Source organism: Passer domesticus, chromosome 30 (genome assembly GCF_036417665.1).
Source record: "Passer domesticus isolate bPasDom1 chromosome 30, bPasDom1.hap1, whole genome shotgun sequence".
Taxonomy (NCBI): domain Eukaryota; kingdom Metazoa; phylum Chordata; class Aves; order Passeriformes; family Passeridae; genus Passer; species Passer domesticus.
In genome coordinates, this window is record NC_087503.1 from 1,404,616 (window position 1) to 1,424,018 (window position 19,403).

Here is a 19,403-nt window from a genome sequence, read left to right on the forward strand (position 1 = left end):
TACTTGGATTCAGTGTCAGTTGAAGACTGCAACTATCAATTTATGATCAGGAAAAAAAAAAACTAAACAGGAACTAAAAACATTTTCTCACTGTCTTTTTAAATATAATATAATTAGCTTGAATACGCTACTGAAATCTGTGTAATTAACCACAAATTATTTGGAAACTGAAATGAAATTATCCCCAGAGGCTTGGCTTGTTAAGGGGTTCTCAGTGTTAATGAGCCCTGGGACACTGAATTCCTGCACTGAAGATCTGAAGGCTGAACAAGCCTCTGGAGCAGTGAAATCCAGCAGCAGCCTCCAAGGTGCTGAGGATGTCAGCAGCCCCCACTGAGGCCATCCCTGCCCTGAGACCGTGGGGGAATGGGCAGACAAGGAGAGCGTCCCTGGGGCTGGGCCAGCAGAACTCAGAGGCACCAGCAGTTCCAGCTGGGAAATGGAGTGTGGAATGTGGCTGGGCAAGCCCTGCCTGGGCTGTGCCAAGCAGGACAGACAAGCCCTGACTCCTATCCCCCAAGCAAACCTCTCAAGGAGACATTTGGAAGGAACTGCAATTATTTGTGTACTCCGAGGTGGACTCCCTGGAGAAATACCAATAAGAGATCCTCAGAAGCTCAAAACAACAAAACAGCCTTTACTGGCAAACACAGAAAATCAGAGAAACTTCAGCAAAAGGTTTAATATGATATTCAATCAACAAAAATCCACTTCTTAACGCAATAATGTGGCCCATTCAAATTCAGAAACTGTAAGCCTGTTCAATTTAATTAAACTCAAAATTTGCAAGGGGGATGGAATTAGAAGAGGATACAGAAAGAAAGACAAAAAGCATTTAGAAACACACACACACAGCTACTAACTCCTGGATTCCAGCAGTGTTCAGATGGAAATTCCAAGAGGAGGTAGGATCAAGATGTGTGCTTGCCTTGTGATCAGCCTTCAATACCCCTTGGTCTTCCTGGGCCCTTTCCCCAGGTGGGACTTGGGCTCATTTGGTCACTCAGGAGTTGGGCTGTGGCTCCAGAGGTGGCTGTGGAGCATTGCCTGTGCTGTGCCAGGGACTGGCAGCCACTGCTGGGCTGGGATAGAGGCTCTGGGGGGATTGGAGTTCCAGGACAGGGCAGTGCTGAGGTTCCAGGGCAGGGCAAGGTGGACCTGCCCCTTTCTCCCCCCCACACAAAATGTTTCCAGCCAACAATCTTCTCCAGTCTGTCACAATAGGCAATGTTAGAGTGAAATACCAATTCTGGCTGTGGGCACTTGGATGTCAAGGACAGTTCTTTTCCATAGGAAGGAAAGCACAGAGCCCCAGTGTTTGGAAGGCAGGTGTGAATCTCACTAGGCCAAAGCCAGCCAGACTTATCAGTAATGCCAGATTTTGTCTGCGAGCTATCTTTGCATATATGGAATTTTGGAGTTGGAAAACCAAGCTTGGCCATGGGTGCCTGGAGAAGCAGGACATTTTGTTCCAACAGGAAGGAAAGCATGGAGCCTTCCCCAGGCTTTTTGGGAACAAATGAGAGCTGACCCTTGTGAAACCACTGCCAGCCAGAGTTGTCCTGGCAATATTCCTGTGGGAAGAATCCCTGGATATAAGGAAATTTGGAGGTGAAACCCCATTTCTGGCCATGGGTGCCTGGAGAAGAAGGAGAGATCGTTTCCACTGGGAAGGAAAGCAGGGAGAACCAGTGTTTCAGCAGCCGATGAGAAAAGACCCTCAACATGCCAAGGTCAGCTGGAGCAGTGAGGCAGTCCATGAGAGGCCAAAACAGCCAGACCCATGCTGTGTCCCCTTGGTTTTATGGGATCCTGCAGTGACACAATAACACTTTGGTTCAATGGGGTCCCACAATGTCACAATGGCCCCTTGGTTCCAGAAGGCCCCACCGTGTCACAATGGTCCCAGCGATTCCATGGGGACTTGCAGTGTCACAATGGTCTCTGTGGTTCCCCAGGCCCCACAATGACACGTGGCTTCTCTGTTCCATGAGCCCTGATATGTCACAATGGACCTTTGGACCCTGGGGGTTTGCAGTGTCACAATGGTCTCCTCTGGCTCCACAGTGTCACAATGGACAACTGATGACATGAGTCCCCTCTGTGTCAACCTGGAGCTTTGGTTCCATGAAGCCCTGCAGTGTCACAAATGCCTCTTGGTTTCACAAGGTCTGACAGTATCACAATGGTCCTCTTGGTTCTGTGTGGACCCCCAGGGTCACAATGGTTTCACTGGTTCCATGAGGCCTCACAGTGTCACAAAGCTTTGCTTATTCCACGGGCCTCATAGTGTCACAATGATCTCCATAATCCCATGATTCCCCTCAGTGTCACAATGGCCCCTTGGTTCCATGAGGCTGTGAAGTCTCTTACCGGTGTCGCCACGGCTCCATGACACCCCAAAGTGTCATTATGCTCTCCACGGTTCCAAGAGATCCCGGGGTGTCACAATGGACCCTTGGTTTGATGGGGCCTCTCAGTGTCACAATGATCCCTATATTCCATGGAGCCATGCGGCGTCAATAGTCACCACTTGGTTCCTTGAGGTCCAGCACTGTCACATTGATCTCCATGATCCCATGAGGCCCCACAGTGTCACCATGGTTCCTTGGTCTCACAGGGCCCCTCAGTGTCACAATGGTCGCTTGGTTCCATGGGCCCTGTGCTGCTGCATTCTCCCCACCCCTTCTCAGGCCACCCTGCAGCTCAGAAATGCTCCTTGGGCCTCAGCCTTGGCCAACAGCCCCTGGGCTCAGCTCTTCTGCAGCTCAGCACAAACACTGTCTGCTCCAGGCACTGCTGCTGCCCAACCAGCTCCTGGTTGATGGAGGAGCAGCCCTGGGAACTGGTTTTGTTCCCTCAGTGGCACAACATCCCTGTTCTCACAGTGCCAAAGAAAGCTGTTGATGCCAAGTGTGGCCAGGATGAACCATTGCTGTGACTGCAGCCCCTCTCTTGGGGCCCTACAAACAGCGCTGCAAAAGGAGCCCCTTGGAGCTCTCCTGGGCCAGCGACTCCCTCTGAGTGGGGCCTCTCCCAGCCGGGAACTCTCCCGTTTGCTGCACTCGGGGATCCCAGAACAACGAGGGAGCCTGGGCCGATCCCCCCATTCCTCCAGGCTCAACCCTTCACCCGCTGGGGAGATGCCAAAGCATCCACAGGGAGCATTTCCTGCCCTCAGGGGAATTTCTCACAGGTGCCTTGCACTGACTCTTTGTGTCTGTGTGCACACAGGAGTGCCTGTGCTGGGGAAATGTGGCACAAATGCTGCTCTCGGAGGGGTTGGAGTGCCTTGGATAGCTGAGTCAAGTCAGGCCTGTAAGTAAGGTTAAGTCATGACGTCTAAGCTAAGTTAAATTCTGATAACAGTTGTTCTTTTGCTAAGTTGTTAAGTTTAATATAAGTTATAAGCTAAGTTGCATATTGAGTGTTATTCCTCTGTTAAATTGCTAAGTCATAGGTTACAAGTTAGGTTAAATACTGTTAAGTGCTCTTCTTTTGCTAAATTGTGAAGTTGAAGGTATCAGTTAAAATTAAGGTATGAGTTAAGTCCTGTGAAGTTTGAGCTCTATTAAGCTTTTGGGCTGTATTCCTGTATTCCATTTGTCCTTGCTCTCACTGTCCTTGTGTCACACACATACACACAGGGTCAGTTCTTGGTTTATTTCTGGTTTGATTGTCTGGATTTGGTTTAGTTTTGTTGTTGCTTTGTTTCCCTGGTGTGCCTGAAGTGTCCAGTCAGGAGCAGAGTGACTCTTGCCAAGGAACTTTGTGGTGCTGGCAATTAATATTAAATCTGGTTTTTGCTGATCCCTTACAGAGATTTTTTTCAGCGCTCTCAAGCCCTCGTTCATAACAGGGTGAAGGCGCCCTGGCCCAGGCTCTGGCCCTGGGGGACACAGGGATGCTGCCGGGGGGTCCCTGTCCCCCTGTCCCACCCCCAGGGCCCCGGCCCCCCGTCCCCGTGTCAGGCTCTGGGGTCGATCTCGTGGAACATCCTCTGGGGGAGGCTGCGGCACCGGGGGCGGGGGGACCCGGGGGGACAGGGGACCCCACTGTGCATGAGCAGCGGTGGACTGCTCTGGGGGAACTGTGAGGGGGGCTGTGGCAGAGTGACCTCCCCAGTGACCTCACAGTGCCCCCTGTGATGCCATAGCCCCCTATAATGACGCACAGACCCCTTGCAATGTCACAGAGCCATCTCTGTGGTTGCACAGAGTCCCCTTTGATGTCACACAGACTTCTGTGATGTCACAGCCTACTCTGAGACCCCTTTGATGTCAAAGAGGCAAACAGAGCCAACTGATGTCACAGAGCCAGCTCTGTGATGTCACCCTGGAATGTCATGCAGCTGCTATGTGATGTCACAGAAGACTCTGTCATGTCACAAAGTCACCATGTGACTTCACAGTCGGTTCTGTGATGTCACAGCCTACTCTATGATGTTACACAGTCACCCAGTGATGTCCCAACCCGCTCTCTGATATCTCAGAGCCACCCTCTATGATGGCAGGATCTGCTCCATGGCCTCATACCCTACTCTATGATGTCACAGACAGCCGTGTGATGTCGCAACCCTCTCAGTGATGTCACAAAACTCTCTCTGTGATGTCATACTGACACTCTGAAATGCCACAGCACACACTTTCACCTCACAGCCCACTCTATGATGTCATACAACCATGCCATGATGTCACAGCCTGCTCTGTGATGTCACACAGTCCCCTCTATGATGCTCTAGCTGCTCAATGACCTCACACAACAAACTCTGTGATGTCATAGCCCAACCTGTGACCTCACACAGCCCACTCTGTGCTGTCACACCGCCCCTTGCTGACATCACAGCTGCTCTGTGCCTCTAGGACACAGCCACAGAGGTGCCGCTGTGACACAGCCCCCTCTGGGACATCCCCCAGCCCCTGCCAGTGCTGAGGCCCTGTCAGCTCTGTCTGTGCCCTGCTGCTGTCCCTGAGCTGCCCTGGCAGTGCCCCAGCCCTGCTGGGCTGTGCACAGGAGCTGCTCCTGGCCAGAGCTGTCTCTCTGCAGCGCTGCCCTTGCCAGGAGCTGCCTCTGGGCCGGGAGCCCGGCCCAGCTCAGCAGCACAGACACAGCACAAGGACTTTAATGACCCTCTGGGGATTGGGTGGTTATTGCATCAGATTCAGTCCCTCGGAGTGTGCTCAGAGAACTTCTCAGGGACTCAAAAAGACAGTGAAACACAGAAGTTTCTCATACTTTAAACCGATCCTTCTGAGGGACAGGACTGAGAAAGTGTCCCCAGGTTGCAGCCAGAGAACAACACTGGAGGCAGTGATGACAGGTGGGGAGAAGCGAGGAAAAGATGTCTCTCATGCTGAGCAAACCTGCGTCTCTGTCCCTGCAGGCTGTCGTCATCCCCCGGCTGCCCCACCTGGCTGGCCCCTGCCTTTGCTGACAGCTCTGCCTCCTGCCTGCCTCTGCCTGCCCACACAAAGCCTTGGGCTGCTCCAGGCTTTTTCTGGGTGATGTGTTGCACCACAGCTCTGCCCCGGCAGGGAAATTCCTTTCTCCTGGTGTCCAGTCTGGGCCTCCCCACCTACCCTTAGCACAATTATTTCTTCTTCAGGCTCATTCCCACTATGAAGAGAAACTCCAGCCTCCCTGAAACCACCCTTCAATCCCTCCCGGACTACTCCTGTTCTGTCCTCAGTCTCAACACAACTTAAGCCCAGAGCCTGCAGCCTCCTCCCACTGATTATGTGACGATGCCTCCAAACCCCATCTTGGGAGATTTTTGGGTCCTCACCAAGGTCTGTGAAAATAGAAGAATAGTGGTCGAAATTATTTTCTCCCAAATCTTGCAGTGACAGAACAATGCTCAATATCTCTGAAATGAATGAGGATGGATTTACATTTGTTAGAAGGAGGAAATATTTTACAATGATGAGAATGGCACAAAACTGCAACTGTTCTTTCACAGAACTGGATTCCCCATCTCAGGAATTATCCTACAACCTGAGCCTCTCATCTCCAAGGACAGAATTCCTGTTGTGTGGGTTCTCTGATGTGCTGGGTGCCCTCACAACGTTTCTGGCCAGAATGTCTGTTGAGGGCAGCCAGGCTGCTGCAGGGGCAGTGACCTCACAGCCATCACCATGGCAGCCCTGTGCCCTGGGCCTGGCTCTCCCCTTTCCTCTGCCCCTGCCTTGTCTCTGCTGGCATGAAGAGTTTTCTCATTCATATCTTGTCCCCAAGGTGCTGGGGCCAATGGCTTCCCAGGCAGCCTCCTGGAGCAGAAGTGGCTTTTCAGAGCCCAGGCAGAAATGAGCCCTGAGGCAGCAGCTCTGCAGTGCTGGCCACCAGGCCGTGCTGCCAAGGGAGGCTTCTGGCCATGCCCTGCAAGCAGCTGCTGCTGCCAAGGTGCCTTTGGTGCCTCAGGCTCTGCCTGGCACAGCTCCCAGCACGCCACTCTGCCCTTGTGCCCGAGCCCTTCCCTGTGCTGGGGCTGGCCTGGGGCTTTTCCTGCAGCGGGACCTGCTCTGCTCCTGGCACAGGAAAGGCAGTTCCTGCTGGAGCAGGAAGCTCTGCCTGCCATGGGCTCCAACAACTCCAGCCAGGCCCTGTTGACTGCAAAATTGCTTCCTAGAGCACCATATTCCAATAATTGTTATAATTCCAGTACTATGGTGAAATAACTGTGGTTAAGATCTTTCTGACTAGTCATGATCATAATCCATCAGGGCTGTATTTAGGTAAATTTATCTGTCATTCCATCAGTAATCCTGTGGGACAAATTGCATTAAGGTTCCATTCCACCTGTCCAATCTTTACACCTTTGACAAAGTCTGGGGCTGGGATGGGATCCAACCACTCCCAGTCTCTTGTATTAAAAGGAATTTTAGAAGTCTAGGGGCCCTGCAGGGGTTTGAGGATCCATGGTGGCTGTTGGGGGTCATTTCTCCACCTCATGTCTCAACAGAAATTTCTCCAATAAAGAAATAAAGCTTTTACCTGAAGCTCCTACTCTGCCCATGACAGGAACCCCTGTGAGTGTCTGGGACATCCCGGCTCTTTGGCAGCCTGGGGACACCTGGGATGTCACCGTGGAGCTCCAGTGAGTGCCTGTGACAGATCGGTGCCTTTGCAGCCCATGGTACCCTGGGATGTCACCATGGAATGGCTGTGACTGCCTCTGACCACACAGCTCTTGACCAACCCCAGAAACCCCTGGGAGGTGTCCATGGAGCCCCTGTCTCTGCCTGTGACATTCCAGCTCTTGAACAGCCTGGAAACTCTGGGAAAGTCCCCATGGAACCCCTCTGAGGGCCTGTGACAAATCTGATCCTTAGTGGGCAACCATCACCAGCCCCCTGTTGCTAAGGTCAGTTTCCATGGCAACCATCACCAGGCCCCTGTTCCCCCAGATCCACAGAACTGGCTGAGCTGGGAGGGACCCATCAGGATCCTGGAGTCCAACTGCTGGCCCTGCACAGGACACCCCAACAATGCCAGCCTGGGCCTGGCAGCGCTGCCCAAACGCTGCTGGAGCTCAGACAGCCCTGGAGCTGGGAGCCTTCCCTGGGGAGCCTGGGCACTGCCCCAGCAGCCTCTTGGGAAAAACCTTTTCCTGAGATCCAACCTGAGCCTGCCCCGACTCAGCTGCAGCCGTTCCCTCCAGTCCTGTCCCTGGGCACCACAGGGAAGAGGTTTCCACAGCCCCAGCCAGGGACCCGCTCCCAAGGCTGTTGCCATGGCCACCAGGGCTGGGACCAGCTGGGATGCTCGGTTTCCATGGGCCAGGGTTCAGGAATGGGATTCCCCAATTTCCTGCTCCCACTAAAACCCTGCTACTGCTCACTGCCCTCCCACCTTCCATGGAAAGCACAAAAGGCAAAGATCCTGGGCTGGGATAAGAACAATTTATTTGGAACAGCAAGGAGATAAAGAATAAACAGGAACAGAAACAATATTGACAACAGAAGGGTTATAAAAAAGGGAAAACTACAATACAACTGACTGTATCTTCCCAACCATAATTTCCTCCTGCCTGGGAAGGACACCCTTCTCCTCAGGGAGAGAGAGAGAGAGTTCCTTTCCTGCCCCTGGCAATGACCTGAGGTCGGAGTGAATGTAATGACACAGCCCTGGCCAGACCCTCATGTTCTTCAGGCTCACATCCTGTCATTGGCAGGGGTAGGAAAATGAACAGGTGTCTTCCCAGCATGGATCACAGACAACACGTATTACCCTGGCTCTTCGAAACGTGGTTCTCCCATGGGGGATGAAGTTGGAGCAGTGCACAAAGCTCTTCCTGCAGTTGCAGCATTTGCATGTCTTCCCTTAGTGGTGACTCTGTTGGTGTCTGGTCAAATGTGAGCTCTGTCTGAAGCTCTTCGCACACTGGGGACACTTGTAGGGCCTCTCCCCAGTGTGGATACGCCGGTGGGTGATGAGATTGGAGTTGCGGTTGAAGCCCTTCCCACAGTCATGGCAGCGGAAGGGCCTCTCATCTGTGCGAATCCTCTCATGCAGGAGGAGATTAGAGCTGCTCTGAAACCTCTTCCCACACTGGGGACACTCATAGGGCCTCTCCCCAGTGTGGATGCATTGGTGCCTGACAAGTTCTGAGCTGTAGCTGAAGCCCTTCCCACATTCCCCACACTCGTAGGCCCATTCCCTGGTGTGGATCATCTGGTGGCGGATCAGGGTGTTGTTCTGCCTGAAGCTCTTCCCACACTCCAAGCACTTGTAGGGCTTCTCCCCATCATGAAGCTGCTCATGGACCACCATCTCCAAGCCCTGGCTGAAGCTCTGTCCGCCTTCCTCGCCCAGGGGGGGGTCTTTCCTTCTCAGAGCACACAGGGCTGGGTTTGAAGCCCCTCCTCCTGTGGGATCTCAGGGAATTTTCCTCCTTGTTAGATTCCTGTGCCATGGAGCCGCTCAAATCTGCCTCTTCCACGAGGTTCTGCCATGGGGATTTGTCCTCCCTGGTCTCTATTCTCAGCCTGTTGTCTGAGGAAGACAGGGCAAAGAGAGGATGGGTTTTTTCTCCGTGCCAGAGGGAAGGGAAAGGAAATCCCCCCAGTGCATCCCCAGCAGGACGGCATTGGCAGAGGGGCTGTCCTGCAGCCTTGGGCTGTGCTGGGCAGGGAGATGGAGGAGGACAGATAAGGAAAGGGGCCCTGACTTCCTCCTCACCTGCCTGAATGTCTCGGGGCATCTTCCTCTTCCTTGCATCCTTCTCCTCCATCTGGCAGTGGGTTTGGGATGTAAAATTCTCTTTTGGGAGGAAAACAAGAGATTAATGCATTGAGTTTTGTACTGCTTTGAGGTCAAACCAGGGGAAGAATCTAAGCCAGAATTACAATTTAATAAGAAAATTGAGATCAAGGCAATGATACAGAAACACTGCCTTAAACTGACAGAGTCAGGATATAACCTGACACCCTGTTAGTCAGGGTGCTGGTAGCAGTCCCATTAAATGGTGGCTGCAGTCCTGTTGCAGTGATGATCGTGATTCTGTCAAAGCAGTGATCCTGGAGAAGGGTCTGGTCTTCCTCTGAAGGTCCAGTGGTGCTTATGGAGCTCTTGTCCTCTGGGAATCCAGTAGCCAAGGTGCTACTGGTGTTGCAAACCTCAGCTTATATCCAGGTAGGAATTATTGGCTCATCCCCCTGGGTGGAGCATGCCACAATGGGATGATGTCATCAGCCCTGCAGGGACACTCAATGGGCCATGAACAGAAGATAGCCCCTGCAGGGCGTTATCAGGGCTGAGTCATGGAAGAGATAAAGAACACTGCCCTGCCTGATTATAACAGTTTATGAAGATGGTGATGGGAAATGTGCATTTGGTTGCATCTTACACTGTAACCTGAAACAGTGGGGCAATCCCTGCCTGGGGGGTGAACACCACCCCCCTTACCCAAACTGGCTCAGGTGTAAAACCCCCACCCCGGGACAGCCACGCACACAGGGGACAATGTCACACTTGCCGCACCCCAGTGAGGCTCTCTGTCCCTGTCTCTTGCTCTCCCCCATTCTCTTTTTCTTTCCATCTCTCTCTCTCTACCACACATTTACTGTTCAATAAAATCTACTTTAAATTTGGTCTAATTGGCACCTTAATTGGGGCAGAGGCATCTCTCCAACAGTTTCCTTAACTAGATTGCGACATTATTTTGGCACAGTGAGTTTAGGCACTGTTCTCTGACCCCAAGTGCCTTTGACAACAGCATGGTTCCCTCCTCTGAGGAGCTTGTGGCTCTTTCTGGAGGAAGTCTTGGAAACTTGGATGCTGCTTTCTCTGAGGGATTTATGGGAGAACTGATGATGGAAATGGCTGTTGTGGGTGGCCAGTGTGAAGAAAATACTTTCTTGTCCTTTCTTGAAAAGTTTGTTAAAATCACTGGAGAAAAGGGAGTGAATGATACCAGAGAGGCTGACAAGGTTCATTCACCGCAAGGTGAGGAAAACAAGGCTGCTAAAAGTCCTACAAGAAGCCCAGCTCATCTAGCTAAATTTCCAAATAACTCCCAAATTGAGAGGGTTTAGGACTTTGCCAAATGTGAGAATCATTATTCTCTTTGTCCCTGGAGCCTTTGTGATCGTTCTACAGAAATTTGTTTCCTTTTAACAACCTGTATTGGTCCAAATTTCCACTTTTCTTTTATGGGAACCTGCCAGCAGCTGAGCTGGAGCTGTGCAGGAATGGATGAAACTTGGAATTGCCACAGAATTGCTTCTATTGTCAGTTTATTAATGCTTGGGATTTGTTTGCATTTTCATCATATGTGACTTGTGGGAAAATTAAATATTCATCAAAGTGGTTTATGCAGAGTTAAGTTTGATTTCTGCCAAGTTTATTTTGTCCAGTGCCCAGGGGATGCTCAAGGGGTCTCTGTTCCTCTCGCCTTGGGGGATGCTTGGGAGGAGCTTGTGGGGGCTGTCCCTGTCTCTGTTACCCCAGACCATTCCCCAGGGGGTTTCCATCATTCTCACTCCACGGAATGCCTGGGGAGGTCTCCCTCCCACTCACCCCTGTGTCAGGGGGGTGCTCAGGGCAGTCTCTGTCCCTCTCAGCCCAGGGGATGCTCAGGGGTCTCTGTCCCCTCAATCTGGGAGATGCTCAGGGGTCTCCATCCCTCTGGCCTCAGGGAATACTTGTGCAGGGCTGGGGACCAGGGGCTCTGTGTCCCTCTCACTGCTGAGGGTGCTTGGGGCTGGGGGGGCTCTCCAACCTTCTCATCCCTGGGAGGACAGGGGGGTCTCTTTCCCTCTCAGCCCTGGTGTGACCCCACCCAAACATCATCGGGCTCAGAGGGACAGAGACACCCCCAAACCCCCAGAAGGGCTGGACCTGGGATCATGCTCATACCCTCTTCATCTATTTAGCCCAGAAATGAGTTCTGCACCTTTAAGGCTGGTTCTGAGATCGAAGGGAGGCAGGAAGTGAGCAGGTTTTTTAGAAACTGCACTCCTCCATATTCCGGCTGCTGGACAGATTGCAGGACAGGGCTCTCCTTTGGTTTTATTTCGTTCTTAGCTCTCTAAGGCAGATAAGTGCCCTGGACTGTAGTTTTTCTTTTACTTTAGAGCTGTTTAAACCTGCTCTGAACATCCAGAAGAGCACTGGCAGCTCCACCTGTGGCCCATTGGCCCGAGCCTGGTCCACGGCATTTCCAGTGATGGAGAAACTGATAAGAGACTGAGTGAGCAGAGCTACAGCCCACAGAGGGACTTTCTGAGTTTGTCATCTCTTTTGGAGCGTCAAGAGATTTTATTGTTTAATATTCGTCATTTGCTGTGCTCATAAATGCTTTGTCTTTTAAATAACCAGGTTTTTCCACTTTTCTCCAAAGAAATCTTTTCCCAAACTGATTGGGGGAGAGGCTGCTTGAATTTGCTTTCTAGAGGAAACCCCTTTTCTAGGTTTTCTCCCAAATTTGCCCTAAACCAGGACAGGGCAGTGGGGAGAGGAGAGAGCCCCAAGTGACTGGATTGGGGGAGGCTGGAGAGAGGGAGCCTGGGACCCCAAAACCCCCCAGCATCCTAAGCAGGAGCCTGGAGAGGGGGGATCCACATGTGCTCTGGGATCCTTGGCAGCCATGAGACAGGGGACCACCAGAACCCCAGAGGGATGAGACTGGAAATGGGACACTCCTGGTGGCTTTTTTTGATTCACTTTTGCTTTTCAAGGTTTTTATGGATACCAGGTGACTTCTAGGGATGGACTTGGGCAAAGGACCTTCAGACACACTGTGCTCATCCCTTGTTTTTCCCCAAACCAGGATTTCCCCTTCCCAAATCTTGGCCCAATAGAGGAGAAGGCTGCAAGGAAAAGGAAGATGCCCTGAGACACTCAGGCAGGTGAGGAGGAAGTCAGTGCCCCTTTCCCCCTCTCTCCTGCTCCATCTCCCAGCCCAGCATGGCCCCTGGCTGCAGGACAACCCCACTGCCAACGCCGTCCTGCTGGGGATGCACTGGGGGATCTCCTGCCCCTTCCCTCTGGCACGGAGGCACATTCACAGGCTCTGGGGCAGGAGGGGGAACCGCGGGCGGTTTGGGGTGCGTGGCTCGGCTGCTCCTGGCGCGGTTCCCCCGAGCCCCCGGCGCGGCTCCGCCAGGCCCCCCCACCATGGCACTTGTCGGAGGTCCTTTAACAGAAATGCTGGTAAATTGACCCTCTGGAATTACACTAAATACAATTTCAAAAAGCTGCTGGTTTGCTGGGCAGTTTGCCGAATTCCACATTGTTGTTTCTTTCAATAAAACTGCACTTTAATAGGTCTTTGTAAATTTATGCTTGCATAAAATTTGTGGCTACCATGGGCTTCTCTCAAAACTAAATTACATAAAAATATTACACACTTATTACATGCTTTTAATCCCTCCAGTAAATCCTTCATGCTGTTATTTCAATCGCAGATTGTTCAACTTTTCAGTGCCTTATTTCCATTAATAGCATCAGAATAAGTTAAATTTTGTTGTACGTATAACTGTCCTGGGTTGACTATATGATGCTTTTATCCCCAATCGTCTTGTTCTGTTTATACCAAATAATAAGTTTTACATCTTTAAGACTCTCTTCCAGACAGTGAAGAGGGGAGGGAAGAAGCGCGCAGTTTGTTTTCAGACTGCTCTCACTCCTCCACATTCCTGCTCCTGGACTGTGTTGTCTGCAGATGGACAGACAGCCGGACAGAGCTCCTTTTTCCCTTTTTTTTCTGCTTTTAGTTAGTTTTAGCTAGCTGAGGCAAAGAAGTTCCCTGGACTGTGATTTTTTCCTTTTTTTCTTGGACCTGTTCAAGCCTGCTCTGGATTGAACACCCAGAAGAGCACCAGCAGCTCCACCTGTGGCCCCCTGGCCGGGCCTGGGCCACGGCGTTTCCAGCTCCAGAGAGACTGATCAGAGACTGAGTGAGCTGAGCTGCAACCCGGGGAGGGGACTGTTCTGAGTTTGCTTTCTTTGGAGCAGTGAGAAGTTTTATTGTTTAATATTGTTTGGGTTCTATTGTTTAATAAACAGGTTTCTTTCCACTTTTTTCTCCAAGGAGATATTTTCTCCCGAACCAGTTAGAGGGGGGAGGGGCAATTGAATCTGCTTTTGTAGAGAAGCCCCTTTAGGAGTTATCTCCCAAACCTGCCCTAAACCAGGACAATAACTTTTAAGGATATTAATTTTTGATTCCGCGATGTTTAATTTAATGCAAATTCAGGGTTGGTAAGATTAAGACAAGTTAAGCTTCATTATTGTTAGATTTGAGCAATGTTATGTTACATTCTATTAATTTGAATTCCTGTTGTTCTGGTTTGAAAGATAATGTGTGTATTCTATTTGCCATTTGTCACAGGTAAGGCGGTTATTGTCTGTTAATTGAGCTGTAAATTGGACCCCCAATGGCTCCCACAGATCTCCAAACACCTGCAAGGACCTCCAAGCTTTCTAAACTTCTTTTTGTGAGAGGAGCCTTAGAGCAGCTGTTTCCAATCCTAATCCCAGACTTTCAAGATTTTGCATGTAAAGAATTATAAAGGTGGAATGAAACCTTTATAGAATTTGTCCCACGGGATTAAGGATGGCAAACCAGAGATATATAACCTATATATTATTTATATTATCTATCTATCTATCTATCTATCTATCTATCTATCTATCTATCTATCATCTACCTATCTATATTTATTTATTTTTATATATTTTTATATATTATACATATATTTTATATATATATATTATATCCGATATATAGGATTAAGGATGGCAAACATATAGATTTCTGTAGATATATATTATCTATTATGGTAATGATTAGACAATATTATCTTAATCAGAAAAATTTACTCCGAGGTATAACAGCTGCAACATACTATATATCATATATAATATATCATATCATATTATATCATATACTAGGAAGTGATTTCAACGTAACTGCATTAAAGCAAAACCAGTTATTAAGCAGAGATTGATGTCACTCCATCTTGTTTTGGAAAGACAGGTATCTGCTAAGGAAGGCAGAAGCCTCTCCTAAAAGCAAAATGTGAACCCCCTCCCCCTGAATTGTTATAAATTTGAAATTAAGGGGCTCTCAGGGAAAAATATGGGAGCAGGAATAACAGTTCTTTATTAGGGAAACAATAAAAATATAAAATAAACAATACAGTAAAGCAAGACAACACTGACAGAGTCAGAACACAACCTGACACCCTGTTGGTCAGGGTGTTGGTAGCAGTCCAATTGGAATGGTGGCTGCAGTCCTCCTGGAGTGCCAGGAGTGGTTCTGCTGGAGCAGGGATCCTGTAGAAAGGTGTAGGCTTCCTCCGAAGATCCAGTGGAAGAGGCAGCTGCTGTTCCTCTGGGAAAATCCAGTGGAGAAAGCCATGCTGGTGTTCCAGAATTTCAAGATTATATCTGGGTAGGAATGCTTGGCTCTCCCCTCTGGGCAGAGCATCTCCCAATGGGATGCTGTAGTTCTTATCAGTCATGCAGTGCCATTCAATAGCCTTTATCAGCAGATGTCTGCCCAGAGGGAGGATTGGGTGTTGAAGAGATAAGGAAAACTGCCCAGTTAATAGAAGACAACTGCCATACAGATGGAAAAGAGAATACAATCTGTTTGGCAATCCAGGACAGTGGGTTAGTGGGCTACCCTCAGGGAATGCTCGCCTGGTATTGAAGGGCAGGGTGGGAGCACCTGGATCTTGGAGCACGCAGCTGCCTCCCAGGTTTGGAGGTGCCTGAGGAGGGCTGGGACAATGCCAGGGACATCCTGCAGTGACATCCCCCCTGTCCCACTCGGGGTGAGCTCAGTCCCAAACCTGGCCCTGATCCTAGTCTCAATCTCACTCCATGTTTAGACACACTCACAGTTCTGTATTTAATCTCATCCCAGTGCCAGACTCGTCTAGCCCCAGACCCATTCCCAATCCCAGCCCTAAAGCCAATCCCATCTCTAGCCTTTACTCCAATCCCAGTTCTAATCCAAATCTCAGCCCTAACTCCAACTCCACCCCCAAATCCAGCCCTATCCTAAATCCTCAGCCCCAAACCAAATCCCAGGTTCAGCTGTTCTGGGGGTTTGGGGGTGTCTCTGTCCCTCTGAGCCCGATGATGTTTGGGTGGGGTCACACCAGGGCTGAGAGGGACAGAGACCCCCCCGGCCTCCCCAGGGATGAAAAGGTTGGAGAGCCCCTCCAGCCCCGAGCACCCTCAGCGGTGAGAGGGACACAGAGCCCCTGGTCCCCAGCACTGCACAAGCATTCCCTGAGACCAGCGGGATGGAGACCCCCTGAGCATCCCCCAGAGTGAGGGGACAGAGACCCCCGAGCATCCCCTGGGCTGCGAGGGACAGAGACTGGGCCGAGCACCCCCTGGCACAGGGATGAGAGGGAGGGAGAGCCCCCAGGCATTCCCTGGGGTGAGAATGATGGAGACCCCATGGGGAATGACCTGGCGTGACAGGGACAGGGACAGGGACAGGGACAGGGACAGCCCCCACAAGCCCCTCCCAAGCATCCTCCAGGGTGAGGCAGAGACCCCTTGAGCATCCCCTGGGCACTGGACAAAATAAAATTGGCAGAAATTAAATTTAACTCTGCATTAATCATTTTGATGAATATTTGATTTTCCAAAAAGTCACATGTGATGAAAATGCAAATAAATCCCAAACATGAATAAACCGATAATAGAAGCAATTCTGTGGCAATTCCAAGTTTCATTGGTTCCTGCACAGCTCCAGCTCAGCTGCTGGCAGGTTCCCATAAAAGAAAAGTGGAAATTCGGCCCAACACAGATTAAAAGGAAGAGAAAGCACTGTGGGGCTGTCACAAGGGTGACAGGGATGAAGAGAATAATGATTCTCATATGTGGCAAAGCCCCTAAGCCTGTGAATTTGGCATTTATGCAGAAATTTAGCTACTTGAGCTGGACTTCTTGTGCGACTTTTAGCAGCCTTGTGTTCCTCACCATGGGGTGAGTGAACCTTGTCAGTCTCACTGGTATCATTTGCTCCCTTTCCTCCAGTGTTTTTAACAAACTTTTCAAGGAAGGAGAACAAAACATTTTCTTTACACTGGCCACCCACAACAGCCATTTTCCTCATCAATTCTTCCCTAAGTTGCTCAGATGTAGCTGCATCCAAATTTCTAAGAATTCCTCCAGAGAGGACCACAACCTCTTCAGAGGAGGGAACCATGCTGTTATCCAAGGCACTTGGAGTCAGAGAACAGTGCCTAAACTCGCTGTGCCAAAATAATGTTGCAATCTGGTTAAGAAAATTGTTAGAGAAATGCCTCTGCCCCAATTAAGGTGCTACCAAGACCAAATCCAAAGTGGATTGTATTGAAGAGGAAGTGTGAGGTAGAGAGAGACATGGAAAGAGAAAAGGGGGGACAACAAGGGAATGACAGGGACAGAGACCTCCCCTGGGGTGGGGCAAGTGTGACAGGGCAGTGTTCTTTATCTCTTCCATGTATGAGCCCTGATAACAACCTCCAGGGGCCATCTTCTGTGAATGGGCCATTGAGTGTCCCTGCAGGGCTGATAAAATGACATCATCCCATTGTGGGATGCTCCGCCCAGGGGGATGAGCCAATAATTCCTACCTGGATATAAGCTGAGCCTTGCAACACCGGTAGCACCTTGCGTACTGGGTTCTCAGATGACAAGAGCTCCATCACCACCACTGGACCTTCAGAGGAAGACCAGACCCTACTACAGGATCACTGCTTTGACAGAATCACTTCATCACTGCAACAGGACTGCAGCCACCATTTAATGGGACTGCTGCTACCACCCTGAGCAACAGGGTGTCAGGTTATATCCTGACTCTGTCAGTTTAAGGCCGTGTTTCTGTATCATTGCCTTGATCTTAATTTTCTTATTAAATTGTAATTCTGTCTTAGATTCTCCCCCTGGTTTGCCCGCAAACCAGTGCAAAACTCAATGCACTCATTTCTTGTTTTCCTCCCAAAACAGAATTTCCCATCTCAAAACCACTGCCAGATGGAGGAGAAGGCTGAGCTTAAGGGAAAGATTCCCCGGGACACGCAGGCAGGTGAGGAGGTAGTCAGTGCCCCTTTCCCCCTCTCTCCTGCTCCATCTCCCAGCCCAGCATGGCCCCCGGCTGCAGGACAAACCTGCAGCCAACACCATCCGGCTGGGGAAGCCCTGGAAGGATCTCCTTCCCTTTCCCTGTGGCACAGAGGCAAATCCCATCCTCTCCTTGTTCTTCCTCCCCCAGACAAGGAGATGAAGATGGAGACCAGGGAGGACAAATCCCCACGGCAGAACCTCATGGAAGAGGCCATTTTGAGTGGCTCCATGGCACAGGAATCCAATGGGGAAGAAAAGACACAGAGATCCCATAGGATGAGGGGCTCCATCCAAGGGTGCTCTGAGGAGGAAAGACACACCCTGGGCCAGGAAGGTGGAGAGAGCTTTAGCCAGAGCTCAGAGCTGGTGGTCCATGAGCAGCTTCATGATGGGGAGCAGCCCTACAAGTGCTTGGAGTGTGGGAAGAGCTTCAGGCAGAGCAGCAGCCTGATCCACCACCAGATGATCCACACTGGGGAATGGGCCTACGAGTGTGGGGAATGTGGGAAGGGCTTCAGCTACACATCCACCCTTGTGACCCACCAACGCATCCACACTGGGGAGAGGCCCTGTGAGTGTCCTGAGTGCCAGAAGAGGTTTCGGATCAGCTCAGATCTCCTCAGACACCAGCGGATACACACCGATGAGAGGCCCTTCTGCTGCCCAGATTGTGGGAAGGGCTTCAAGCGCAATTCCCACCTCATCACCCACCAGCGCATCCACACTGGGGAGAGGCCCTACGAGTGCTGCACGTGTCAGAAGAGGTTTCAGACCAGCTCAAATCTCCACCTGCATGAGCGGATCCACAATGAGGAGAGGTCCTTCCGCTGCCCCGACTGTGGGAAGGGCTTCAAGCAAAACTTCACCCTCGTAAGGCACCAGCGCATCCACACTGGGGAGAGGCCGTATGAGTGCCCCACGTGTGGGAAGGGATTCACCCAGAGCTCTGACTTGACCAGACACCAACGGAAGCACCAGTAAGGCAAGCCCTGCAAATGCCCCAACTTCAGGGAGAGCTTTGTGCCCTGCTCCAGCTTCATCCCTCATTGGAGGACCCATGTTGGGAAGAGCCATGGTGATCCATGTTCCCTGTGATCCATGCTGGGAAGACACCTGTCTCTTTTCCTGCCCCTGCCAATGACATGATGTGGGATCAAAGAACATGAGGGTCTGGCCAGGGCCGTGTCATTACATTCACTCTCACCTCAAGTCATTGCCAGGGGCAGGAAAGGGTCTCTCTCTCTCCCTGAGGAGAAGATTGTCCTTTGCAGGGAGGAGGAAATTGTGGCTGGGAAGAGACAGTCCTTGTCTTGCAGTTTTCCCTTTTTCATATCCCTTCTGTTGTCAATATTATTTTGGTTTCTGTTTGTTTTTTATCTTGTTGCTGTTCCCAATAAATTGTTCTTATCCCAGCCCGGGATCATTCCTTTTTGTGCTTTCCATGGAAGGCGGGAGGGCAGCGAGCAGCAGCGTGGTTTTAGCGGGAGCAGAAAATTGGGGAATCCCATTCCTAAACCCTGGCCCGTGGAAAGCGAGCATCCCAGCTGGGCCCAGCCCTGCTGGCCATGGCAGCAGCCTTGGGAGCGGGTCCTTTGCCAAAGGTATAAAAGATTGGACAGGTGGAATTGAACCTTAATGCAATTTGTCCCACAGAATTAACAATGGAATACTAGATAAATTTATGTAAATACAGCTCTGATTGATTCTGATCATGACTAGACAGTATAGTTTGTTTACACCACAGACTAAATTTTAAAAAATGAGTTATTTACTCCACTGTATCGGAGCTAAAACAATTATTAGATTATTCTGCTGTAGGAAGCAATTTT

At 50.5% G+C, this 19,403-nt stretch overlaps 1 protein-coding gene across 1 annotated transcript; it reads left to right on the top strand.

Annotated features, from left to right (window-relative positions):
- Positions 1 to 17,484: 17,484 nt before the first annotated feature.
- Positions 17,485 to 18,555, top strand: LOC135287513 (zinc finger protein 239-like). Its single transcript, XM_064400807.1, has 3 exons — positions 17,485 to 17,536; positions 17,723 to 17,805; positions 17,953 to 18,555. The coding sequence occupies exons 1-3, from the start codon at positions 17,485 to 17,487 to the stop codon at positions 18,553 to 18,555; spliced, it is 738 nt and encodes a 245-aa protein (XP_064256877.1).
- Positions 18,556 to 19,403: the final 848 nt, after the last annotated feature.

Excerpts from the sequence above, each read along its gene's own strand:
- LOC135287513 (XM_064400807.1), top strand. The coding sequence starts at position 17,485 with ATGGAGGAGAAGGCTGAGCTTAAGGGAAAGATTCCCCGGGACACGCAG. Across the intron at positions 17,537-17,722 it reads TCCCCGGGACACGCAGGCAG|ACAAGGAGATGAAGATGGAG; the intron begins GTGAGGAGGTAG and ends TTCCTCCCCCAG. Across the intron at positions 17,806-17,952 it reads CCATTTTGAGTGGCTCCATG|CAGCTTCATGATGGGGAGCA; the intron begins GCACAGGAATCC and ends GTGGTCCATGAG.